This window comes from Pelophylax lessonae (assembly GCF_965119305.1).
Source record: "Pelophylax lessonae genome assembly, chromosome: 8".
NCBI lineage: Eukaryota > Metazoa > Chordata > Amphibia > Anura > Ranidae > Pelophylax > Pelophylax lessonae.
The window spans coordinates 198,251,765-198,276,078 of NC_138775.1; the positions used below are offsets into that span (position 1 = coordinate 198,251,765).

Consider the following 24,314-nt stretch of genomic DNA (forward strand, 5'->3'; position numbering starts at 1 on the left):
TGTGTCCCTAGGGGCGTGCTTTTTACTGTGATTGGACATGGCTACTAGTGTAGGAACAGTGATCAACGGTCCTACATAGTAGAACCGTATGATCACCATCTTGTTTACATTAGCCGCCTGCCTTTCTCCCTTCACGGCGGACGATCGCGAGTGACCGATGGACATCGGGTCCTCCGGTCACACGCACTGACTTCCCAGGGAACGAGCAGGGGCGGGCGCGTGCTCTACCGCTATTGGCTCACAAGGAAGTGACAGGCTAGTGACGTATATATACGTCATTTTGCCTGGCCGGGGCTGACTGCCGACGTATAGCGTCGTTCGGCGGTCGGCAACCAGTTAAAGAGATTGTAAAGGCAGAAGGCTTTTTTTCTATCTTAATGCATTCTTTGCATTAAGATAAAAAACCTTCTGTGTGCAGCAGCCCCCCTAATACTTACCTAAACCCATCTTTATCCAGCGATGTTGCAGGAGTTTTTCCCAGTTGCTCGGAACTCCCCTCATTGGCTGAGATAACAGCATGGTGCGATTGGCCCCTGCTGCAGTCAGCCATCCAATCAGGAGAGGGAGGGGGTGGGGCCGGGTCACGGCTCCATGTCTGAATGGACACAGGAAACTGTGACTCGGCTCAGGTGCCCCCATAGCAAGCTACCTGCTGTGGGGGCACTCAACAGTAGGGAGGGGCCAGGAGCACAGAAGAGGGACCGGAGAAGAGGAGGATCTGGGCCAGGAAAGTATATCATGTTTGTTTCTTTTTTTTTTTTTTTTTTAAAAAGAGAGACTTTAATGGGCCTACTCCTATGGCAGGGGCGTTATTCAATTTTGGTTAAATGCTGCACAAATTTTCATCTACGAACGTCCCATATCTGCATAGGCAGTTTTTTGGTAAAGGAGAACTAAGAAGCCTGTGTCTGTGCTGTATGATTTGCAAAACGAAACTGTAGACCTACCAGTAAAATCCTTTAAAAATGTAGGTGTGTATTTGAAGCTAAGAGGTGGCTAGTGTACACAATAAGATTTTAGATTAGCATAAAGTCTGTAAAGTCCAATTAGAATGTCAGGAGCCTTCAATTAGAATGTCAGGAGCCCCAGAATAAGTGCAGCAATTGTGTATAGCTGGTATAGACACATACATGAGCTACTCAATAAGAGATTGAAAGAGCATTGTTTTTATCTGCCACATGTCAGTTGCAGTTTGTTTTTTTTTCTTTGTTTTTTTTTCCGCAATAAATATGTAATATACTACTTTCAGACCCTGCCTCCTGTTCTCCTTGCAGTAAAATCCATTTTCTACAGTGCAGGACACATGTCCCTCCTTTTTGCTCTTTTGTTCTCTCTATTGCTTGGAGTTTAGCTAGTGGGGAGAACTTATACGGGTGGATATCCCTACAGGCGCTCTTTTAGCCGGTGCCCAATCATTTAAAGGTAGCATAGCATATTGATTACGTCACTGCTACCTTTTTATATTCTATTTGGGTTTTCAAAGGCATTGGGCGCACACAAAGTGGATTCCTATCATTTGTGGCTATTGAAGAATATGTTTAAATTTGAATGTTTTTGTGCCCAGAGTTCAGCTTCAGGTCCACAGAAGGTTACAGGGCCACAAAATTTCCAACTAGATGAACAGAGTTTTCATTTTCTGTCTTTCTAGCATACTTAAAAATATACCCGAATGTAAGGGTATCATATTGTAAATGTTTTCAGGATCGTTTTGTATTTGCATATTTTTTATTTATATAATTGTATCATATTATAGATGTTTTTGGGATAGATTTGTATTTAAATGTTTTTCGTTTTGTATGATTTTTAATTTGTAGGTATGTCGGCAAAGCTTAGGACTTGTTTGAACTGCAATACAACCTTTACAAGTGCAGTTAGCCTGTCAAACCATTTGCGTGCATATTCCCGAAAGAAGAGTGCTGGTCTTTTGACTGGAACAGGTATGCCGTGCAAAGAGCCTTCTGGCATAAATAGTAATTTACAAACAAGAACCTCCTAAAGAAACTTTTAAGACTGCATTGCTGCATTAAAAATAAACTTTATTTAGAATCAACTTTACTAAATAGTATGCATAGAAAATTACCATACGACGTTATACCACTATACTGTCAATAGGAAATCTGTAACTTTTGCACAAGAATTGTTAAATTCTAAAGCCACAATTTGTATTAACAAAAACAAACATGTTATATTTACCTGCTCTGTGCAATGGTTTTGACAGAGCAGCCCGACTCACCCCCCCCCCCCCCAGTCGTCGACAGCCCCCGTAGTAAGCTGCTTGCTATGGGGGCACTTGTGTGCATTCATTTCCAAGCTGGCTCGGTGTGTCCATTGAGACACAGCATGGTGGCTTGGCCACGCCCTCATGTCTCCTCACTGGCTGTGATTGACAGCAGCAGGAGCCAATGGCTCCCTCTGGTGCCTCTCTGTTCAATGAGGAGAGCGAGCCAAGAGAGCTGATGCTCTTGTGTTAATTGCTGGATCGAGATCAGGCTCAGGTAAGTATTTGGGGGGGGGCTACATGGAGAAGGTTTAACTGAATGCATTCAGTAAAAAATCCAATGTGTAGATCTGATGTAGCAGAGGAGGGTATACACATACAAAGGCTCCTTTCACAGGGGCGGCTCTGTGCAACAGATTCCACTTGCTCATCGGGGGATTGATACGCTATGCGGCGTGGACATGGACACAGTCCCACTCTCCTCTATAGGGCAATTGGATGGAAACAGACCATCTCTCCATTTTTCATCCGATCCAACAGGTGGATGGATAATAGGACCACCATCCATCTGGATTTTGCGGGCAGGATCGAACAGTGTCGGATGTCCGCTGACATAGGCCGATCGACTGAGGAGACTGCAAGGTCCGATCAGGTCCACCTGAAAAGCTGACAGGTGGACCTGATTGGACAGCTCGTGTGAAAGGGCCCAAATATTTAAGGCCTCATGCAGGAAAGTAAGATCTAAACAAAAAGGTGTGTGAAAATAATAAAAGGGGAAAAAAATAATAAACGTGCAACATTGATTCTGGGCCCTACTACGGGTATGAACAACAACTAACCTACACATTTGTGGTATCGCTGCAATCTTCAGAAGCAGGAGAATTTATTTTGGGTTGTTGTTAGGCAGTAAAGTTTGATAACAGCAAGAAATCTACAGCTAAATTAGAAAAAAAAACTTTTTTTTTTTTTTAGGCCAGTTTTACTTTGATAGTAAAAAAAATCTGGAGATTAACATTACCATTTGCCACCAAAAAAAAGCCCAATTTGTCCTGATAAAAAAGATTATCCACTTGGATACACAATGTATTTGCGATGATATGTATTACTAACCCACCCATGTCAAAGTTGCAAAATTGTGCTTCGGCAATAACATTTGTTTTAACCTTAGTCACTAAGGGTTAAAGCCCACTCACTGGACACCGCATATATGTGTTATGTCGCTATGGGGTTAACTTAAAAGGGACAACAGTAGCCCAGGAACAAACAATCATTCTCTTTTGAGGAGTGTGCAGGCTGTGATCCAGACCCCCCACCTCCCAGTAAAAATTACTCTTTTGGGGCTTCTTGCACTTTCAGTTCCTGCTGGTGCTGATTTTATGAAGGTTCTTCTCTGTATGCTAGCCGCAGGGAAGGAACTCTCAGACACAAGCGAATGACAGCCCTGCCCTTCTTTTACTAGTGGGTCGACTTCTTAGAAGTTTAGTTCTGGAGGCAGTGCCATAATAAGGCCAATGACTGAACTCTCCAGGGTTATAGCAGAGCTTGATAATTTTTTAAAATTTATTACAAGTACTTCAATAGCGCCGTCAATTTATGCAGCGCTTTTTATGGACATTTGTATCGCTATCGGTCCCTGCTTTCAAGGAACTTACAAACTAAGGTCCCAAACTCACATTCAGTCATACACATACTAGGGCTATTTTAGCCAGGAGCCAGTTAACCTACCAGCATGTCTTAGGAGTGTGTGAGTAAACCAGTGGAAACGAATGCGGGCACAGGGAGAACATGCATACTCCACACAGTAGTGCAGGTATTTCATATGTCAAATTTCTTTTAATCCGATTTCTTTTAATCTTCCATTAACCACTTAAGGATCAGGTCTATTTCTGACACTTGTTTAAAAGTCAGTATTAAAAAGTCAGTATCAGTATTTTTTGCTAGAATTTTTTTTTTCTTCGCAGAGACCCTAGAGAATAAAATGGAGATCGTTAAAATACTTTGTCACACCATATTGGTCTTACAAATGCAATTTTATGGGATTTTAAAAATTAAATAAAAAATAAGAAAACCGTAAAGTTAGCCAAATTTTTTTTTCTACATTGTGAAAGATAATGTTACGCCAAGTAAATTGATACCTATCATGTCATGCATTAAAATTGTGCACTCTCATGGAATGGCAAAAAACTTTGGTACGTAAAAATCTCAATAGACAATGTTTTAAAAATGTCTACAGGTTACCAGTTAGAGGAGGTCTAGTGCTATAATTATTGCTCTTGCTCGAATGATCGTGTCGATACCTCACATGTGTGGTTTGAAAACGGTTTACATATGTGGGCGCAACTTGAGTATGCATTCGCTTCTGCGCGCAAACTCTAAGGGACGGGGCGCTTTAAAATTTTATTTTTTCTTATTTTATTTTTACACTGTCCCTTTAAAAAAAAAAAAAAAAATTCATAATTTTTTGATCACTTTTATTCCTATTACAAGGAATGTAAACATCCCTTGTAATAAAAATAAGCAGGGCAGGTCCTCTTTAATATGAGATCTGGGGTCAAAAAGACCTCAGATCTCACATTTACTTAAAAGCAATAAAAAAAAAAGGGCCCTTTAAGGGGGAAGTGGTGATTGACGTCGCTCCGGTCCTCCAAGGGCATAGCCCTCGCTCGACTTCCTGCCCATCAGCACAGAGGATCGGCTCGTTTTCCCTGCTACTGACAGCTCTGGTAAGTGGGGGGGGGGGCACCTCTCCCGCTGACCATAAAAGTGATCCTGTGGCAAATCCGCTGCTGGGACCAATTTTATGTCAAAGCTGACCGCCCGCTGTTTAAAAATAGCTGCCATAACACCGGTATTTAACGGAAAAGTAGCAACATAAATACACAGTGGGTGGTTTGGAAATGGTTATGGGACTTGCAATAATACCCTTTGAATGCTGATTAAAGGCCCAAAGTTTACCACTTGAAAACTAAGCCTTTTTTCTATCGTTCATTGACAGACGCAGCTCCATATTCTTCTTGACCTTTGGGTTATGCTGCCCCCTACAGGAGTAGGACACTAGGCAGGAAATGTCTTTACCATGCCTATGGGGCAGTCCCTGCAGGAATACACCTACTCACTCTGCTATAGGCTTCAGTTTGTTTCTGCCTAGTTTAGGAGTATGACCTAGTTCCCGGCTGGGGACTTTGGTCTTAGCTTGCTTTTTTTGTTTAAAGGGAACCTTTGTTAAATTTTTTTTTTAGCTAGTTATGTTCCTGAAAGAACTGCAATCAACAGCCAGTCTGGGTTTTGGACTGGATATCCTAGATCCTTAAGATCTCCCCGCCCGGCCAGCGAGCGTGTGCAGGTTATAGCCCAGCGCTAGGCCTCGCCACGGCAGAGTCCCAATGGACAAGGGCTGGTCTGCGAGTGAAACACCTCGCCGGGACGCATACAATGGCCCGAGTCGCAGCGTACCCTTTGGCTGTGAGCACCCTCACCCCAGAGGGGTGCCCAACCGATATCATTGGTATGGTAAGTGTCCCCCCCCATAACTTTGGGGAGAGGGGGGGGGGGCATTTTGCTGTAGAATCGTTCAGCCTCATTTTGCAGACTTCCCTATTGAAATGCTTGGGCGGCCATGTTTTTGTGGTTTCCCCATAAGAATGCCATTTTCTTGGAGTCCACGATTGCTACACAGCAGAGAGCAGCTAGGCCTTTACTCTAGTGAATGACCCAGGTATTTCCTCTTCCTGTGAAGATCTTTTTTCTACATAGAACGATCCTGTTTTCCATATCAATTGGTATGTCTATTGGGGTCCCTGTAGGTCTTCCTCGCTCATCCTGCAATCGGCAGTGCTAGTGGCTGGGACTTGTAGTACTGCTGGTGCAGCGGTGCAGTTAATTTTTTTTATTTTTTTGCAGTTTTATAGTGACACTACGTTATTCTGAGGTTCATAATGGAGTCCCAGGAAAAAATTTCACCTCTTGATCCCCTCCTTGAGGTTGCGGGGACCTCCAGGTCGCAACCCCTGTCTTCCTTAACGGCAGTTTTGGAAAACCTGGTGTCAAAAAGTGGATGTGATTATCAAAAATACCACTAGTAAAAAGCGCCCTATGCCCTCCTCTGCCTCGCCTATATCCTCAGATTCTGAGATGGATATGGCCGCCGCGGACGTATGCCTTCCTGAGGGATCTGCGTCATCGCACTCGAATGGCGAGGACGATATATCCTTGTCTGCAGCCACGTGGGAAAGAGCGCTGGTGGAAGCACTTAGTGCAAGTGCGGGAAACTCAAAAATGGTGAATGATTCTGCAGAACCGATTCTTTTGGCGGCACCCAAAAATCCCAGAAGTCGGGCAAGGTTTTCCCTTGTCCGGAACTTTTTGACAAAATTGTCAACGAACAGTGGGGGCGCATCAAACAGATGTTAGTGGTGCCAAAACATTTTAAAAGGCGCTACCCATTCGCGGATGCTGTGTCTGCAAGATGGGACTGTACCACCGAAGGTGGACCATTCGGTTTCCAGACTGAACAGCCTGACAGCTCTAATGGATCAAATTGTCCAAGCCCTTTTATTTGTGTGATGCGTCACTAGATGCGGCCCCCCTTGTAGCTAGATTGCCTGAGGTGGGGGTAGCTATTAGACGCATGGAGTGGCTAAAAAGCTGGTCTGCAGATCAGGCTTCAAAGAAGGCTCTATCAGATCTCCCCTTTTCGGGAGACCGTTTAACTCATCCAATGAGGAACCAAACAAAGGACTCACAGGCGGGAAGAGTACTCCTCTTCTACAATCTCACTGCGTAATAGACGGGGGCCTTATTTTATAGCCCACATGCGGCCCTTTCGTGCCTCTGGCACAAAGGGGAAAGGATCTAAGCCCTTTAGGTCTTCTGGGGATTCCAAGAAGACATGGTCAGGTAAGCCGAGAACAAGCCAATCCAGACCTGCAGACAAATCCCCGTCTGCATGAAGGGACACCCTCACCCATATCTGGGGTGGGGCGACATCTTCGCTTCTTTCCAGGAACCATAGACTTCCTTGATTCCAGGACAAATGGGTCCACGAACTGATACAATCGGGTTACAAGATCGAATTTCGATCTTGACCGTCGGACAGGTTCTTCCCGTCCAATCTACGCCTATCCCCAGACCGGTTAAGGGATCTACGAGAGGCGGTACAAGATCTGCTGTCGCAAGGGATAATTGATCCCGTTCCTTCCCAGGAACGCTTTCAGGGGTTCTATTCAAATCTGTTCACTGTGCCCAGGAAAGAAGGTAAAGTACGCCTAATCCTGGACCTCAAGGCTTTTAAGCGCTTTGTGCAGGTACAGAAATTTTGAATGGAGTCCATTCGCATGGTAGTGGTGGCTCTACACCAGGGAGACTTTGGCTTCCGTCATCAAGGACGCATATCTAAACATTCCTATTTTCCCTGGACACCAGCTGTTTCTTCCCTTCACTGTAGGAGAGGAGCATTATCCATTTGTGACGTTACCCTTTGGTCTCGTCTCCACCTCCAGGGTCTTACTACAACGGGGGATTGCGGCACTGGGGTACCTGGACAATCTTCTTTTGAGAGCAGACTCCCATTCAGCCCTGTTGGGCAACTTGACAATCACTGTACAGGCCCTGAAAAGGTTCGGTTGGAACATCAATTTAAAAAAATCTGCCCTGGTACCATCCTTAAAACAGGATCATCTGGGCCTGACTCTGGACTCTGCTTCGGCGCAAGGGTCTTTCTTCCCACCGGACAAGCTGAAAAAGTTGCAGGGGCGATTAGTTTGCAGTTATCCAGCAATCTGTCCTCTCTGCGGACTTGCATGCGGGCCTTAAGTCTGATGGTGCCAACCTTCGAGGCGGTTCCGTTTGCTCAGTTCCACAAGAGACCCTTACAATGGGAAATTCTTGTCAAATGGAACAAAGATCCAAAGTTCTTGGACACTATGATTTGGTTGAGTCACAACACAAGACTGCTCTTCTATGGTGACTTCATTTGTTAGCACTACGCCATGGCAAGTCCTTCCTCCCATTGTATTGGACTGTTGTAACCACAGACTCCAGCCTGTCTGGCTGGGGAGGAGTGCTGGGGAAGCTGTGTGTCCAGGGGTCCTGGACAGTAGAAGAGTCCAAACTTCAGATCAATATTCTGGGACTCCGAGCGATAAAGCTTTGCCTGAGTCACTGGACAAATCGTTTACGGGGTTGTCCAGTCCGGATTCAATCGGAAAATGCCACGGCCGTGGATTACATCCCAACCATCTATCCATCCATGCACTGACGGCGGTTCTGGAGTCTCTTGTGTCCCAGGTGGTGGTAGCCTGTGGGCGACGGGCTAGCAAAAAGTATCTTATCGGTCTCATCAGAGCCTGAATCTGATTCGGCGGACGTGGGTTTACGCTACTGGGTCTGCAACCAGGTTGATAATGAGGATGATTCCTCCACATCTGCGACTGTACACGAAAAAGAGCTGGTGGATGCTTTGATTGTATCTGTACGTGAGACCCTGAAGATGGTAGACGCGGCTGAAGCTGCGACGTAGGCGCAAGTACCCTTTGGAACTCGCAAAGGTGTTAACTTTCCCTGCCTATTTTGACAGAATTGTCGCTAAAGAGTGGGTACAACCAAAGCATCCCCGTGGGGTCCCTAATCACTTTACTAGGCGTTACCCCTATGAGGAGTCCCTTCTTAAGTAGTGGACTTTGCCACTGGTGGTGGACCTTCCTGTTTCCAGATTAAAACAAGGCAACCATGATTCTGGTTGAAGAGTCTCTGGCCTTTAAGGATCCGGCTGACCGGAGGGCGGAGGCTGTGGTCCGCAATATGTACACTCTGGCTGGTTCAGCAATGAGGCTGGTATTCACCATTTGCGCTAGTGTTGCAAACTCTGACCGAGTGGGCTAGGCTTTTACGCTGTGACCTGGAGAGGGAACAGCTCCCCCCTACTTTTGCCGAGCTGGCGGACCAGCTGGCCCAGGGGCTGCAGTTTATCTGTGATGCCTCCTTGGATGCGGCACTTCTGATGGCTCGCGCCTCTGTTTTGGCAGTGGTTCTTTGGCTTGTCTTTTGGCTCAAGTGCTGGTCTGCAGATCAGACTTCAAAAAAGACCTTGACTGATCTTCCTTTCCAATGAGATTACCTGTTTGGAGCTACCCTGGATGACATTATTAAAGGTCTCACAGAAGGGGAAGAGTACTTTTCTTCCGCAGGCTACTAAGCGCAAGGAACGTCGTCATAGACCTAGGCCACCCCTCCTCAGCTCATAAGGTTTTTTCGTCCCTCAGGGTCGACTTTCAGGGGCTCCATGCCTTTCAGGGCCTCTTCAGGAGTATCCAAACTCCTGGTCTGGCAAGCCAAGATAGGGCTTCTGCAGACTCGTGGATGAGGCTCCTTCAGCATGAAGGTGCGCCCTCACCCTTATCGGGAGTGGGGGGCCATCTTCGCTGGTTTCAAGACCCGTGAATTTCCCTAGTGCAAGATAAGTGGGTCCACAAAGTCATTCAGTCCGGCTACAAGATCGAGTTTTGCTCTTGTCCCGCGACAAGGTTTTTTTCCTTCCAAATTGCGCCTGTCCCCAAACTGCTTACGGGGCCTGTTTTGGGGCGGTACAAGACCTGTTCCTTCAAGGAAGGAATGTTTTCAGGGTTTTTATTCAAACCTGTTAACAGTTCCCTGGAACGAAGGCAAAGTGTGTCCAATCCTGGACCTCAAAGCGCTAAACTTCTTTGTGGGGGTACAGAAGTTCAGAATAGAGTCCATTCGAACTGTGGTGGCATCCCTGCGTCTGGGATTTCCTCGCCTCTGTCGATAGCAAGGATGCCTACCATTCACATTCCAGTATGTGCCAGTGGCCAGCGATTTCTCCACTTTGCTGTGGGAGAGGAGCATCATCAGTTTGTGGCGTTACCCTTTGGTCTCGCCTCTGCTCCTCGGGTCTTCACAAAAGTGTTAGCCCTGGTGCTAGCCGCTACGCCTATGGGGGATCACGGTACTGGGCTACTTGGACGATCGCCTTCTGTGAGCAGAGTCTCCCTCTGCTCTGGTGGACAACCTGGAGATCACATTATGAACTCTGTTGGAATTCGGCTGGATTCTGAACTTTCAGACGAGTGCTCCTTCCTCTGGACAAACTCAAAAAAATGCAGGCTGCTATTCACCCTTCTGCTGTCCAACAGATGGTCGTCCCTCCGGACTTGCATGCGGGTGCTGGGCCTGATGGTGTCTACCTTCAAAGCGGTTTGGTTTTGCACAGTTCCATATGAGGTCCCTGCTAAGGGAGATTCTGACCAGATGGGATAAGACTCCGCAGTCTCTGGACAATCAAATCCCGCTGAGTCGGGGAGCGAGGGAGTCCCTGATATGGTGGCTTTGTTCTCCGGCGCTTCGGGTGGGAAAATCCTTCCTCCTCTTGTATTGGACAGTGGTCACCACGGATGCCAGCCTGTCCAGCTGGGGAGGCGTCCTCGGCAGGCATTCTGCTCAGGGGATCTAGACGCTGGAAGAGTCCAGACTACCAATTAACGTCTTGGAACTCCGAGTGAACGGACTGTGTCTGAATCATCGGACGGATAGTCTTCAGGGCTGTCCAGTGTGCATTTAATCTGACAATGCCACGGCCATGGCTTATGTCAATCATCAAGGGGGTATAAGAAGTGTCTTGGTGGCTCTGGAGATAGCTGGCATTCTAAGGTGGGCAGAGTGGTTAATTTCAGCCCTTTCCACTGTACACATTCCTGGGGTGGAAAATTAGCATGCGGATTATCTGTCAGCAGGCTCCACGGGAAGTGATCCCTTCATCCAGAGAGGTTTCATCAGCTGTCTCTTGTGGGCCCCCCCCAGGTTTGTAGCTTGGTCAAGGGATCCTCTGGCGGATGCCACAGATGCCCAGGTGGCCCTGTGGGGTCAGTATCGGCTGAATTTATGCATACCTTCCTCTCAAGCTTCTGCACAGACTTCTACGCAGGATCGAGGCAGAAGGGAATTAGGGTCATCTTAGTGGCTTTGGACTGGCCTCACCGGGCTTGGTACGCCGATCTGGTGTGGCTGGTCGCTCACGTTCCTTGGAAGCTTGCTCTCAGGGAGGATCTTCTGTCCCAAGGGCCAGTCTTCCATTCTGCTTTGCAGTCGCTGGCTTTGACAGCTTGGCTGTTGAACATCAGGTGCTGAAGGATAGGGGTTTATCTATGTCAGTTATTCCTACCCTGTTGAAAGCTAGGAAATCTACTTCTAGGAAGACGTACATTGGGTGGTATGAGTTTTCTTGGGGTTCTTCTTCGCTCCTTCTCGGTGGCTCGGATCTTAACCTTCCTTCAATGGGGGGGTTGAACGGAAATTGCCCTCCAGTACCATCAAGGGCTAGGTGTCGGCCTTGGCAGTCTTCTTCCAACAACCTTTTGACCATACACTCCCTGGTGCGTACTTTTTCTTCAGGGTGTCCGACATTTGGTTCCTCCCAGTGCGGGCTCCGTTGCCTCCTTGGGATCTGAATTTGGTGCTTTTAGCTCTGCCGAAGCCTCCTTTTGAAAATATTCGAGAGATTCCCTTGCTTACGATGTCCCAAAAGGTGGCCCTTTTAGTGACTTCTGCGCGCAGGTTGTTGGAACTGGCGGCGTTATCCTGTCCACCTTACCTGGTGATTCACAGGGATAAGGTGGTTCTTCACCCCCTATCCGTCGTTCCTTCCTAAGGTTCTCTGACTTTCAGTTGAATGAAGACATTGTGTTGCCTTCCCTGTGTCCCAGGTCTAAACTTCTGAAGGAAATTGCCTTGCATGTGGTCTGGGCAGTAAGGGTTTACCTGGCGGCAGGTACAGAGTATTTTTAGACTCTCTATTTGTGCTCACGGATGGATCAGATAGACTGTGGTTTAGGCCTATTGCATCAGGAGTCAGATTCCTCATTTCCCTATCAAGGCGCACTCTACTACTGCGCTTAGTGTCTCCTGGGCCATCCCTCATCAGGCATTAGTGACGCACATTTGCAAGGCGGCCACCTAGTTGTGGGTGCACACTTTTACAAAGTTTTATAAAGTGGATGTGTTTGCATCTGCGGATGCTTCCTTTTGCTGTAAGGTTTTGCAGGCTGCTGTTGAAGAGGACCTGAGCCACTTTGAGGGTGTATTGTTTTTTTTCAGGTGGGCTTCAGTTGTTTGGTTGAGCCCCTGTTGCCTTATTGGCTAATGTTTAGCCTTGGAAATTTTTTGGTTATTCCCACCCCTCATGTTTGTGACACTGCTTTGGTACGTCCCAATGGTTATGAATACCAGGAGCTGTGTCCCGTCAATGAATGAAACTGGATTATTGTCTTACCACAAAATCCTTTTCTCTGAGGTTCACTGACGGACACAGCACCCACCCCTCAGTGGAGTTTATTATTTTCCTGACACTGCTTGTTACAAAACTATACAGTTATAACAGAGAGAGGGAGTATACCCCCTGGGACTGCCCATGTCCTACTCATGTAGGGGACAGTATAACCCAATGGTTCTGAATACCAGGAACTGTGTCCGTCAACGAACATCAGAGAAATAGATTTTACGGTAAGCCAAAAATACAATTTTTTTTTTCATCACTTTTATTGCTGTCACAAGGAATGTAAACATCCCTTGTGACAGTAATAGGCAATGACAGGTGGTCTTTATGGAGTGATCTGGGGTCTAGAAGACCGGAAATCCCTTCTTTGCACTTGAAAGCATTCAAAACGTCAAGTTTGTTTTCTTTTAAATACTGTCTTTTTAAAAAAAATAAAATAAAAAATCTGGCGCCTTTTTAAGGCTTTTTACATCAGGGACCTGATCAGAGCCAAATTTGGCTTTGTACGGGTCTTCGGCCAGCCAGCAGACATGTCAGCTGGTCCCTCGGGTCTCCTGGTGGGACAGGAGACCTGGGCAAGCCACGGCAGGAGGGGTATGTCCCCTCCTGCTCCTTTGTAATGACAGCTGAGCGGTTGCTCAGCCACATTGGTTGTCATTACAAGAAAGCCGACCGCCGGCTCTAAACAACGGTACCGGGGTGATGCCTCTAGCTGCAGGCAACCCCCTGAAGCCAAAGACGCATATTTGCATTCTGTCTGGTGCGAAGAGGTCAATAAACAAACGTTGATGGCACTAAGATTAGGTTAACACTTGTGCAATGCGGGAACCCGTGTGATTCCAGTGCGGGCTCCCGCCTCACATCTCACTCACAGGCAGTTCACACTGCCATCTGCTATCCACTGCGGGTGTCAATGTAAAGTTAATGACACCTTCATATTGGATCGCAGTGCGAACTGTGAAATGGTACACAAATCTGTTTGAAGGGTATAAATACCAAAAAAGGGGCCTGCATCACATTGGTCCGAATGCGAAGCTTACTCCTGACTGGCTGAATTTGCATCGAACAGTAATCGCATGTGATCTGCACAGCAGTGATCGCACCAGTGTAAACCCAGCCTAAAGCACAACTTCTGCAGTGTTTGTTGTATTTTTCTTTTGTTGCTTTTTATAGAAATAGATGCCAAAAGTTAAATGGATGTACAAAGTTTAACTTAAAATAGCCAAACAGGAGGATGGTTTTAGTCCAGTAAATATAGTTAACTACAATGTAAAATGCTACAAATTGTAAACTCGTAGATAAAACAACGTGAACAAAAGAGCTTATTCCTTTTACATACAGTACTTTATTTACATTAAGCAAATATGTGTTCATTTTGTGGAGATCTATCCTCATTCTAAATGTTACTTTTTGTGTACTAGTTTTGGACTGCAAGCAAAAAAAGTCACGATCACGGTCTGGAAGCAAGAAGAAAGTGCTGCCTTTACCGCACAGTGCAGATGAAGTTTATGTTTTGAGATGCAGGTATATTTTACAGATGTGTACAGTATTTATCGGTCTATAGAAATATATGAACTTGCCTTTATCCTTGCTTTCTTCCTTAACCATTGACATGGCAAAAGTATGCAGGAATACTGACTTCACTGCTTTCCTCAGTTTTATATATAAATTTTCTATGAGCCTTTTATGCAGTACTGTGAAAGGCCCCCTTTGCCTCCCCTGCTAATTTAGCCCATTCTACTGTTTGAGAGATGTCCTAGTTCACTCTGCCTTCCTGGTGACTATCAACTTGGCTCCTAGGGTTTCGGAATTGGCATCCTTACCTTGTATGCTCCCTTTTTTGTGCCTGCGCAGGGATTTTTCTCCCTGAAATTGTAGCTGCCTTACATTTAAATGAACTTGTTCTGACGCTCCTCTGCCCCAAACTGGTTCATCACAAGGCGAGGGCCTTGTAGTATGTATCTAGATGTGTCCTGGGCTATTGCGGTATCTAGATGCTATGGCCTCCTTTCATAAAACGGAGTCCCTATTTGTTCTACCTCAAGGGTCTACTGTCCTCCTTGGCAATTATTGCTAGATTAACTCAACAGATTGTTCAGGCTTATCCCTTAAAGTTGATGCAGCCCCAGATTTTTTCAGATGCCATTCTTACTGCTTTCCTGAGTTGTTTTGTTCGCCCTCCTGGGAAAACTTCTTTGGGACGTTCCAGTATTCAACAGATATTTGCTGTCATTGAATGAATGGAAGAGAAAGTGATTTGTGTACTTGCTGTAAAATCCTTTTATCTACATTATTTGAAAACACAGCACCCACCCTTCTGATTGTTGGCTGTTGCATTAGGAGTTTAAATATTCTCCTTTTCACCTGAATCACAGATCCGCTCCAGTCTCTGGAAGGGTCCCGACAATGTCTGGATCCACCCAGATCTATGACCGGCAGCTGGCTCAGCCTCGGTGTGCCGCTTAGAGCCAGAGCCTCCCCCTTTCCAGCCTGGCACTCCAGTGAACACTCTAGAAGCAGAAAACGATGACTGACGGTGAAAAGTCTGCAGTCATATGATCACTCAGTTCTCAGTGTTCGAGCTGGTGGGGGTCAGCGGGAGACCTATGCTGCAGCCAATATAGGTGAGAATGTTGGCTGTGTTTTTTTTTTTTTTTTTTTTTTTTTTTTTTATATAATCCTATACTTATTAAATTTGGCTTCTGTATCAGTCCAGGAATTCCAAATGCATAAAAACTAAAGGATTTATATCCTTTACCAACATAGCTCTAGAGATTGTGATTAAGCACATTGAAGGTTTCTTGTACAACCCCAATTCCAAAAAAAGTTGGGACGTTGTGTAAAATTTACATAAAAACAACACAATGCTTTGCAAAACGTATAGACCCATGCTTTATTCACAACAGAAGATAGAAAAATTATTGAACCTTTGAACCAAGAAAATGTACCATTTTAAGGAAAAAAAAAAGTAATTTTGATGGCAGCAACACATCTCCTAAAAATTGGAACAGGGCAACAGAAAGCTGGCAAAGTGGTACTAACAAGGAAGAGCTGGAAGAACCTTTTGCAACTAATTAGGTTAATTGCAAACAGGTCAATAACATGATTAGGTTTGAAGAGAATCTTAACCACTTGCCGACCGCCGCACGACTATCTACGGCGGCGGTCAGCCCCTCACAGGCAAAGTGACGTAGGGCTACGTCACTAGCTTGTGAGGGTCTAGGGAGCGAGCGCGCGCCGATGTCCGCCGGCCACTCTGCGATCGGCGGGGGAGAGGGAGAAAGTCAGGCGGCTTGTGTAAACAAGCTGCCTGTCATTCTCCCCTCTGTATGAGAGATGATCATACGGATCTACTATGTAGATCCGTTGATCACTCTGCATACAGCTGAAGCCACAGCCAATCACAGTAAGAATCACGCCCCTAGGGACACACACAGCCCCTCCCTCTCAAATAAAGTTAACCCCTTCACTACCAGTGCATTTTTACAGTAACAGTGCATATATATAGCACTGATTACTGTAGAAATGTCACTGGTAACCCCAAAAGTGTCAAAAATGTCAGTCAAGGATCCGATCTGTCCACCGCAATGTCGCAATACCGCAAAAAAAATCGCAGATCGCCGCCATTACGCGTTAAAAAAAAAAAACAAAAATGACAAAAATCTTTCCCTTAGTTAGTAAACGCAATAACTTTTGCGCAAACCAATCAAAATACGCTTTTTGCGTTTTTTTTTTTTTTTTTTTTTACCAAACATAGGTAGCATAAAACAAATTGGCCGAAAATGTTAAAAAAATTTTGATTTTTACCTTTTTTTTGGGGGGAATTTCATATAAAAAAAAGTGAAAAATATTGCTATTTTTGCAAAATTTACGCTCTTTTTTTGTTTATAGCGCGTGATCAAAAAATCGCACAGGTGATCAAATACCGCCAAAAGAAAGCTCTGTTTGTGGGAAAAGGACGCCAAATTTGTTTAGGTACAGCGTCGCACGACCGCGCAATTGTCCATTAAATTTACGCAGTGCCGAATCGCAAAATACCCCCTGGTCGTTTAGCAGCCAAATCCTCCGGGGCTTAAGTGGTTAAGGCTCGTACACACTATAAGACTATCGAGCGAACATTTTCATCCTAAGAATTTTCGTATAGTGTGTACACCACTTTCTACAGCTGATTCTGAATTTACGTATGAAAATTCTCGAAGGGACAAACTCCAAGATGTTCTTGTGTGGGGATTTTCATTCAATGTGTACGTTTTCATACAAGAAAAATCAAAAAAGACTGCGCATGATGGGAAACAATAACGAAAAAAAAAAGCCTTTGTCGTACGATAATTTTCATACGAATTTTTGTTCATCGGTTCCGATGTGCTGTGTAACAGCGGGGAAAATCGGATGATCGTTCGCCCAATTTTCTTATAATGTGTACCCCACTTAAAAGTCAGAGTATCTTTGAAGTAAAGATGGGCAGAGGTTCACCAATCTCTGAAAAGCTGCCTCTAAAAATTTTCAAACATTTTCAGAATAATGTTCCTCAACGTAAAAAATGCAGTATTGGATGCCTATGGTCTTTGAGCCCTCAAAAGACACTACATTAAAAACAGGCATGATTTTGTGATGGAGAATCCCTGTGTGGGCTGAGGATTACTTCCAGAAATCCTGGTCTGTGAGCACACTTTGCTGCGCCACCCAACAATGCAAGGTAAAGCTCTTGAAGCAGCAATATCTGAATAATATCCTGAAACGTTGCTGTCTTCTCTGGGCCAACGCTCATTTAAAATGGTCTGTTGCAAAGTGAAAAACTGTTCTGTGGTCAGATTAATTAAAATGGGACTTATTTTTTTTTAACAACCCTAAGCACCAGATCTGCCGGACTAAAGGGGATTGGGGCCTTACGACTTATCAGTGCTCAATTTAAAAGCCTGCGACTCTGATGTTATGGGGTGCTTTAGTGCATATGGAATGCACATCTGAAAACACATTAATACTGAAAGATGTATCCAGGTTTTAGAGCTTGCCTTCTAGACCGCCTCTGTTTCAAGAAAGTCCTTGCATATTTCAGCAGGAAAATACTAAACTGTAATACATATATAGTATGACAACAACATGGCTTCGTAGTAGAAGTCGTCCGGCTGTTTAACTGGCCCTACCTGCAGTCTAGACCCTTCACCATTTTAAAAATATTTGGCACATCTTGAAACAAAAAATGACAAAGGAGACCCAGGACTATTCAGCAGAATTGAATCCTATATCAGACAAGAGTGGGACAACATCCTTCTTCTAAAACTCTAGCAACTTGTTTCCTCAGTTCCCAGATGTTGAATGTTGCTTCAAGGAGAAGAGATGCTACACCGTAGTAAACATGGCCCTGTCCCAACTCTTTGAGACATGTTGCTGCCTTCAATTTCGAACATACCTTTCTTAAAATGGTACATTTTCTCAATTTAAATATTTGATATGTTTTCTTATTTTCTATTTTGAATACAATATGGGTTTATAATTTTCAGATCATTGCGTTTTGGTTTTTATTTAGATTCTTCACAGCGTCCCAACTGTTTTGAAATTTGTTTTTGTACTTTGGGCTATTTTTCCACACCTACACTCACACAATAGGAAGTGAAGGAAAATTGATGAGGGGAAATCAACCAATGACAGTTGTAACTGAAATTAGTTTGAGATGGAAACTGAGTTGGAGATTTTCCTTCTATCCCCGTTCCTGTGACAGCTATAACCTTTTAGAATTCCATTTTTTGGTGTGTAGATTTTGTCAGTTAAGACAAACCATACCAGTTGATTAAATCTTTGCTTGCTGTAAGAAAAAGTAGAAAAGAACATTTTCACTGGAGTTCCTCTTTAGACTGATGCATGCTTTGGATCCTTATCTTCAGTTTTAAACAATTTTTAGTGGTTTAATTTTGTCTGAAATATCATTGTGATGGGTGTAACTTGATATTGAAGCATTTGTTTTTAAAGCTCTTTATTAAAAAGCGTGGTCTTTTAACAGATTTTGTGGACTAGTCTTTCGTGGACCTCTGTCTGTACAAGAAGATTGGATAAAACATTTGCAACGTCACATTGTCAATGCAAACCTTCCACGGACTGGAGCTGGAATGGTTGAAGTGGAACCGCTACTAAAGAAACCCCCTTCAATCACTGAAACAAATGTCCCTTTATTAATGGCTGAAGCTGCAACATAAAAGCAATTATACAAGACAATGCAGTTACCATGGATGTATATTAGGACTTTTTTTTTTTTTCTTTTCTTTTCTACGATTGTTTATAGTACAAAGGACAAAGAGATACTGATGTGCCGCAACCTTAAACTGAACTATCAACAGACCTAACAGTCTACACTTTTCTTCCTACATAATGTGCTAAGCTAAACACCCATGAATTTAAGCCTTTTTAAATAGTTTTAACCAAGTATCAAATACTAAATATCCTTCAACCATGGAAAACCATCTGCTTTAAATTATAAAAAAAAAATCTAATTGTGTTTATACAATATATTTTCTAAAGACCGTTCCTAAAACTTTATTGGTTTGTATAGGGCATTAGGTATTACCATTATACTGCAGAGTTCCAAGACTGTTCATTTGACTAGGGCAATCAGTTGCTATTCTGTACAGAAGATACCTGTGTTGAATTTTTTTTATTATTATTATTATTATTATTACACAAGGCTTTTGTACTAAAAAGTGGAGGGTGGATTGTTTAACCTATTTCTGAAAAAAAAAGTGTAAATAGTACTGGAATTTATTTGTTGTAAGAAAATACACTCTATTTCAGTTGCATTTCTCACTAACTGGTGCATCCATGCTACCTCCTACTTTGTCAACAAAGATGTATTTACCCGTGACATTTCTTTATGTAGGTTTTGAGCAAGCTTATTTTGCTTGGCAAGAAATTCACTTATGTTTTTTGTTTTTCTTTTTAATGAATGTTCTTAGCCATTTTGTCTACTTAGTATTTTATTAAACCCCATTTCTGTACTAGTAGATTTTTTTTCACCACACACTTTGAAGATTTTCAGTTACGCTCTACACTTGAGCATTTTAGCAAAACGTTTAATATTTCAACATATGAGAATGTTTACAATTGCAATTTTAGAGCTCTTTTGGATGTGATTGTGTATGACAATTGTGTAACACTATGCTCGTGCTAAGGGCCTACTTACAGAACTATTGAAATAAATGTGTTGTGAGGATGGAATTTTTGTCATTCTAATGCCTTGGTGGGTAAGAAGTCATTCTTGGATTTTAAGCTTTCATAATTTTTCAGTTTTACAGTAAAAATTGTACATTATACTTCACCGACAGCCTTATTCATTTGTGTTTTTAATTTTTTTTTTTAATCATTCTGTAATGACCGGAAAGATGAGGAATTAATTCTGCACACCACCCATTGGTAAGGTATATGCACAGTACAGTTTATAAAAACCATTAGTTCACAACACAACAGCTGATGTTAACTTTGATAAACTTTGGCAGATGACATTTAAGAATCCAAAACGGAGCATGAGAATCCAAGCCAAATGTCTCAGCCCAATGTATTTGTGAAGATCTTCTCTTTCTTAGTAAACAGTTGACAAACAAAGTAAAGATCACAAACACCAAAGCTCTAAATTTCCTGATGCTCTTTACTCATGGCCAAGATGTGAGGGGAGTTCTTGGAAGAACTCAATAAATAGCCTGCGGCCCCCTAATAAGAATCTGGAATAGTCAAGTGTATCCTGATCGCCCAGATGCTATAGAACAGGGGTAGGCAACCTTTGAGAGATGGAGATATACTTAAAACAACACTGATGATGTTTTTGAAATGATTTGCAGCCAGGGCCAGATTTGCGTCTAAGAATCATATAGGCAGGAAATTCTAAAGCTCCCCCCCCCCCCCCAAAAAAAAAAAAAGAGCAGTAAGATCATCCAACCTTTTTTCTTTTTATTATTTATTTATTTTTAAATATATTTTTACAAAAATAAGTATTCCAAGAGAGTGCAGGGTTTAGTAGTAGGGAATGCAGGGTTAACCAATGCATAACAATCAGAATGCAGGCTTAAGGGGTGCGTTGCACTCAGAATGCAGGGTTCGGGGGGGGGGGGTAATGTAAAGAGAGGTAGAGGACACTGTTTTGGGGGTGACCCTGCCTATGACAGTGTTCTCTGCCCCCTTCACATCACACCTCCCCCACACACATACTCGGTGGTGTCTTCTGACTCTTCCTTTCTATAGCAATAACCTCTGGTCTCCCTTCCCTCCCAAAGCAGTGTCCTACTGGTTTCCACAGTGAAGATCGGGAGGCAGCACAGTTCTGTACAAAGGGCGGGAGCTGGCAGTGACTTTTCATATTAGCAAGCTGGTGGTTGGTTGCTTAGGAACGATCTGTGTCCTAGCATTTAATCACCTGCGGTTTAACTTAAAAAGTTATTTTGGACAGCTCCTTCTGCCCCGTCTGTCCTGAGCTGTGCTGCCTCCCGGTCTATGCTGTTCACTGATGACAGTGGTGGAGGCAGGAGGGAGAGACCGGGACATAGAAGGTACAGTGGAGCCACGGAGGAGGATTAAAGTTGGAAGGCGAGAAGGTGACTGGCACTTAGAAGGGTGGGGTTTGGTGGCTCAGGAACCTGTTCGCAGTCTACCTGTCACCTTCCTGCAGATGACAGATGGACCGCAATCAATGGGTTTCCTACCCCCCTATAGAATGTATTCTACTGATCCCTCAGCCTTTAGGTCCACTGGCTTTTTTTCCCCATTATCTCATTTACCTTAATAAACCAATTTTTTGGCCAAAGCTCCCTTGCATTCTTTCAAAGGCTATAATCTAAAATTTAGGAGATGAGGCACAAACCCCTTTTTTAGTAGGGGTCATGTGGGGATGTGGAGTTGCAGGTTTTTCAGTCTCTGCCCCCAAAAGGATTTACTTTCAGACATTGCAGGTGGAGGAACGTGCCTGTCACTCCACAGTCCTAGTGCCCTGCCACAGGATACTTTAATACCAACCGAGCTGGGATCTTGTACCACCTAGAATAAAGTTTATAGCAAGTCTCCTGTGTTTTGATGCTAATGGGGGATATGTGCACCTGTATAGCCTTGCTGTTTGTTTTATGGTTTGTGCTAGTGACACCTAGATCCCACTCCCTGATAAAGTAGAAGTTTGTCTGTGACTCCAAACCAAGAAGTAAATTGTAAGAAAAGGAGAGGGGCTTCATATTGGGGTGCCTCAAAAAAATACTAACTCTTTCGTCCACCGACGGACGTAGCTGCTGCTTTAAATCATAGATGGATGGGTAATAAGCCCCTCCCACTAGGAGGTACCCGGTAGAGCCAAAGGCTTTGACATGCCCTGGGTTATTACCCCTGGCCTCACCGTTGCATCTTCAGTTTTAGCTGCCTGGTCTTAGGAGTGACCAAACAGCTCCCTGCTTGGACCTTTTTGTCCTAGCTCTGTTTTAAACATCTTAAAGGGAACCTTTTTTTTATTTTATTTTTTGTTGCTGCGGACTCCAGTTCCTGTGGAATGCCGGCTGGGTTTCGGACTGGCTATATGAGAGCCTTACGGTCTCCCAGTTTGTAAAAGCGAGCGCTTGCAGACCGTAGCTCCGCGCTGGGTCTCCATAGCGACTATAGTCCCACGGACTGGCCTGTGGGTGAAACACCCCGTCGGGAAGCACACACCTGGCATGCCAGCGTCGCAGCGTGCCCCTTGGCCGACAGCACCATTTACTACGGTGCAGAGGCGGTCTGTCAGGATGGACGCCCACCCTCAGCAGTGTGGTCTGATAAGTACAGTCCCCCCGTCTGGTTAGCGGCCTGGGTTGGACGTGGGCCCCTTCATAGGCGAGTAGGACCCTCGGGTACCCATACCTCCTACCAATCTCCTCCACTATGAGGGGTCACCTGGGACCTTCCCCTCCTACCCTGACCTCTCCCTACCCTGGTCTCCGGACCCCCGGGACACTTTTAGTGGGGGGTCCCCTATGTGTCGCCTCAGGTGCTATACCGGGTAGTGGGGGGAGGCCTCGGAGGGGGGTACATGGTTTTGCCTCATACCACTACCTTGGGGGGGTTCATCCGCTGGGAGGGCCCCCAGGCCTGGTACTAGAGTAGACCTCACTAGGCCCGATATCACATGCTCATCGGCGCGAAGCTGCCATTTTGCCGTGGCCTGCAGCCTTAACAGGCCTCAGCAGCCTGCCTGGGTATCCCTATCACTGTAATGCCGGTGGCCATTTTGCTGGAGCCGGAGACAAAACGGCACAGGAGCTTCTGGCTCTTGTGGGCGGGGGAGTTTCCTTCTACATTCTCTTCATGCTGCTGATGGACCTTGCTGTGTTCTCCTTGTGGTAACTACTCTAGAGGAGTTTAATTACCCTGGCCTTCACCTTTTCATCTTCAGGGGGGTTTCAGGCCTTTAGGGGGCTTACGATTATCCCCTGGAGTAGCACGGCGTGCATCGCGATTGCCTCTTAAAGGCGCAGTGCATGCTGGTAGGGCCGGACTTGCTGGGACCTGTGGTGCCTTGGTAACCTCACTTAGCCTCGGGTGTTAATATTTGGCAATTGGGCGCGGATTGAACCCTCTTAGGCCATTGCTTCTGTTTTCAGGAGAAGCTTCTGTTTAACCCCTTGCGGTGCAGGTTCCTGTGTTTTCCCTGTCTGCTCTTTACATTCTTACTGTGCAATTCTACTGTTTGGCCATATGTCTAATATGGATTCCCCAAGTTTGTCTGCGACCCCCAATGTATCGTTGGGGCCCGCATCTGAGGCTCATGATGTGACTTTATGGTCTGTGATGCAAGAAATGTCCAGAAAAATGGGCAGTTATTGCGGCAGCATTTAATGAGAAACGCCCTCGCCTGTCTCATCTCAGATTCTGAGGCCGAAATGGTCGCCGGCGACGCAAACCCCCCCCCCCTTTGGAGGATGTGTCCCCGCATTCAGACTTTTCTGACGTGGAAGAGTATGTTTCCACACCCGCTTTGGCACAGGAAAAGGTGCTGGTATATGCTTTGATATCCTCAGTGAGGGACACCCTAAAAATCACGGATGAGATTTCTAAATTGCAAGCAGCCTTGGTATCCTATGGATCCCTCAGGGCAAAGAAATCGACAATGGTTTTCCCTTGTCCCAAAGTCTTGTCTGCCTTAGTGGAGGAACAATGGCGGCGACCTAATCGCACGCTTGCAATTCCCAAACGTTTGGCTAGACGTTACCCATCTTATGCAAATGGACAGTCCCCCCTCAGGTGGACCCCCAGATATGTGGTATTTCCAAGGCCACGGTTTTACCGCTGGCAGAATCCTCATCTCTCTCTGATCTAGTTGACAGACGTATTGAGGTCCTAATCCCGTCACCTAAATTTTTGAAAATATTGCTAGAGATAGGATAAAAAGCACCACATCCCTATGATAAATGGTAACTACAATGAGGGGGGCAAATTGGGACTTTAAAGGTGCAAATGATGGAGAAAAATCTGAATTCTCAAAAATTGAACATTTTATTACACAAAAGAAAAGGAACAAGACAGGACATTAGATAAAATGTTAAAAGCAAAGGAATGCACTCAAAAATATCAACTCTACATGTTTCGCCATCTTCATAATAGCTTCTTCAGGAGTTTTGCCAGATATTTCTTGAGAGTGAACATTTCTAAATTACAGGAAAAAAAAGAACATAAACAATAGAACAAAGGAATAACTACTGGGGCATAAACCAAAAGGTCCTAAATTTGAAGCCCTCATACATTTCACAATTTTAGCACTAATATCAAAAAGGTACCTTTTATAAAGAACTGACCCCTTTCTTTTGAACACAACGTAGG

General features: G+C 44.6%; 1 protein-coding gene across 1 annotated transcript in view; it reads left to right on the top strand.

Annotated features, from left to right (window-relative positions):
• Positions 1–19,809, top strand: part of ZNF644 (zinc finger protein 644) — a 49,513-nt gene extending 29,704 nt beyond the window's left edge. Inside the window, exons 3-5 of the mRNA XM_082266016.1 lie at positions 1,815–1,937; positions 13,925–14,027; positions 18,502–19,809. Of these exons, the coding sequence (XP_082122142.1) occupies positions 1,815–1,937; positions 13,925–14,027; positions 18,502–18,694 (419 nt within the window). The 3' untranslated portion in view covers positions 18,695–19,809. The remainder of the gene's footprint in view (positions 1–1,814; positions 1,938–13,924; positions 14,028–18,501) is intronic.
• The last annotated feature ends 4,505 nt before the right edge of the window (positions 19,810–24,314 follow it).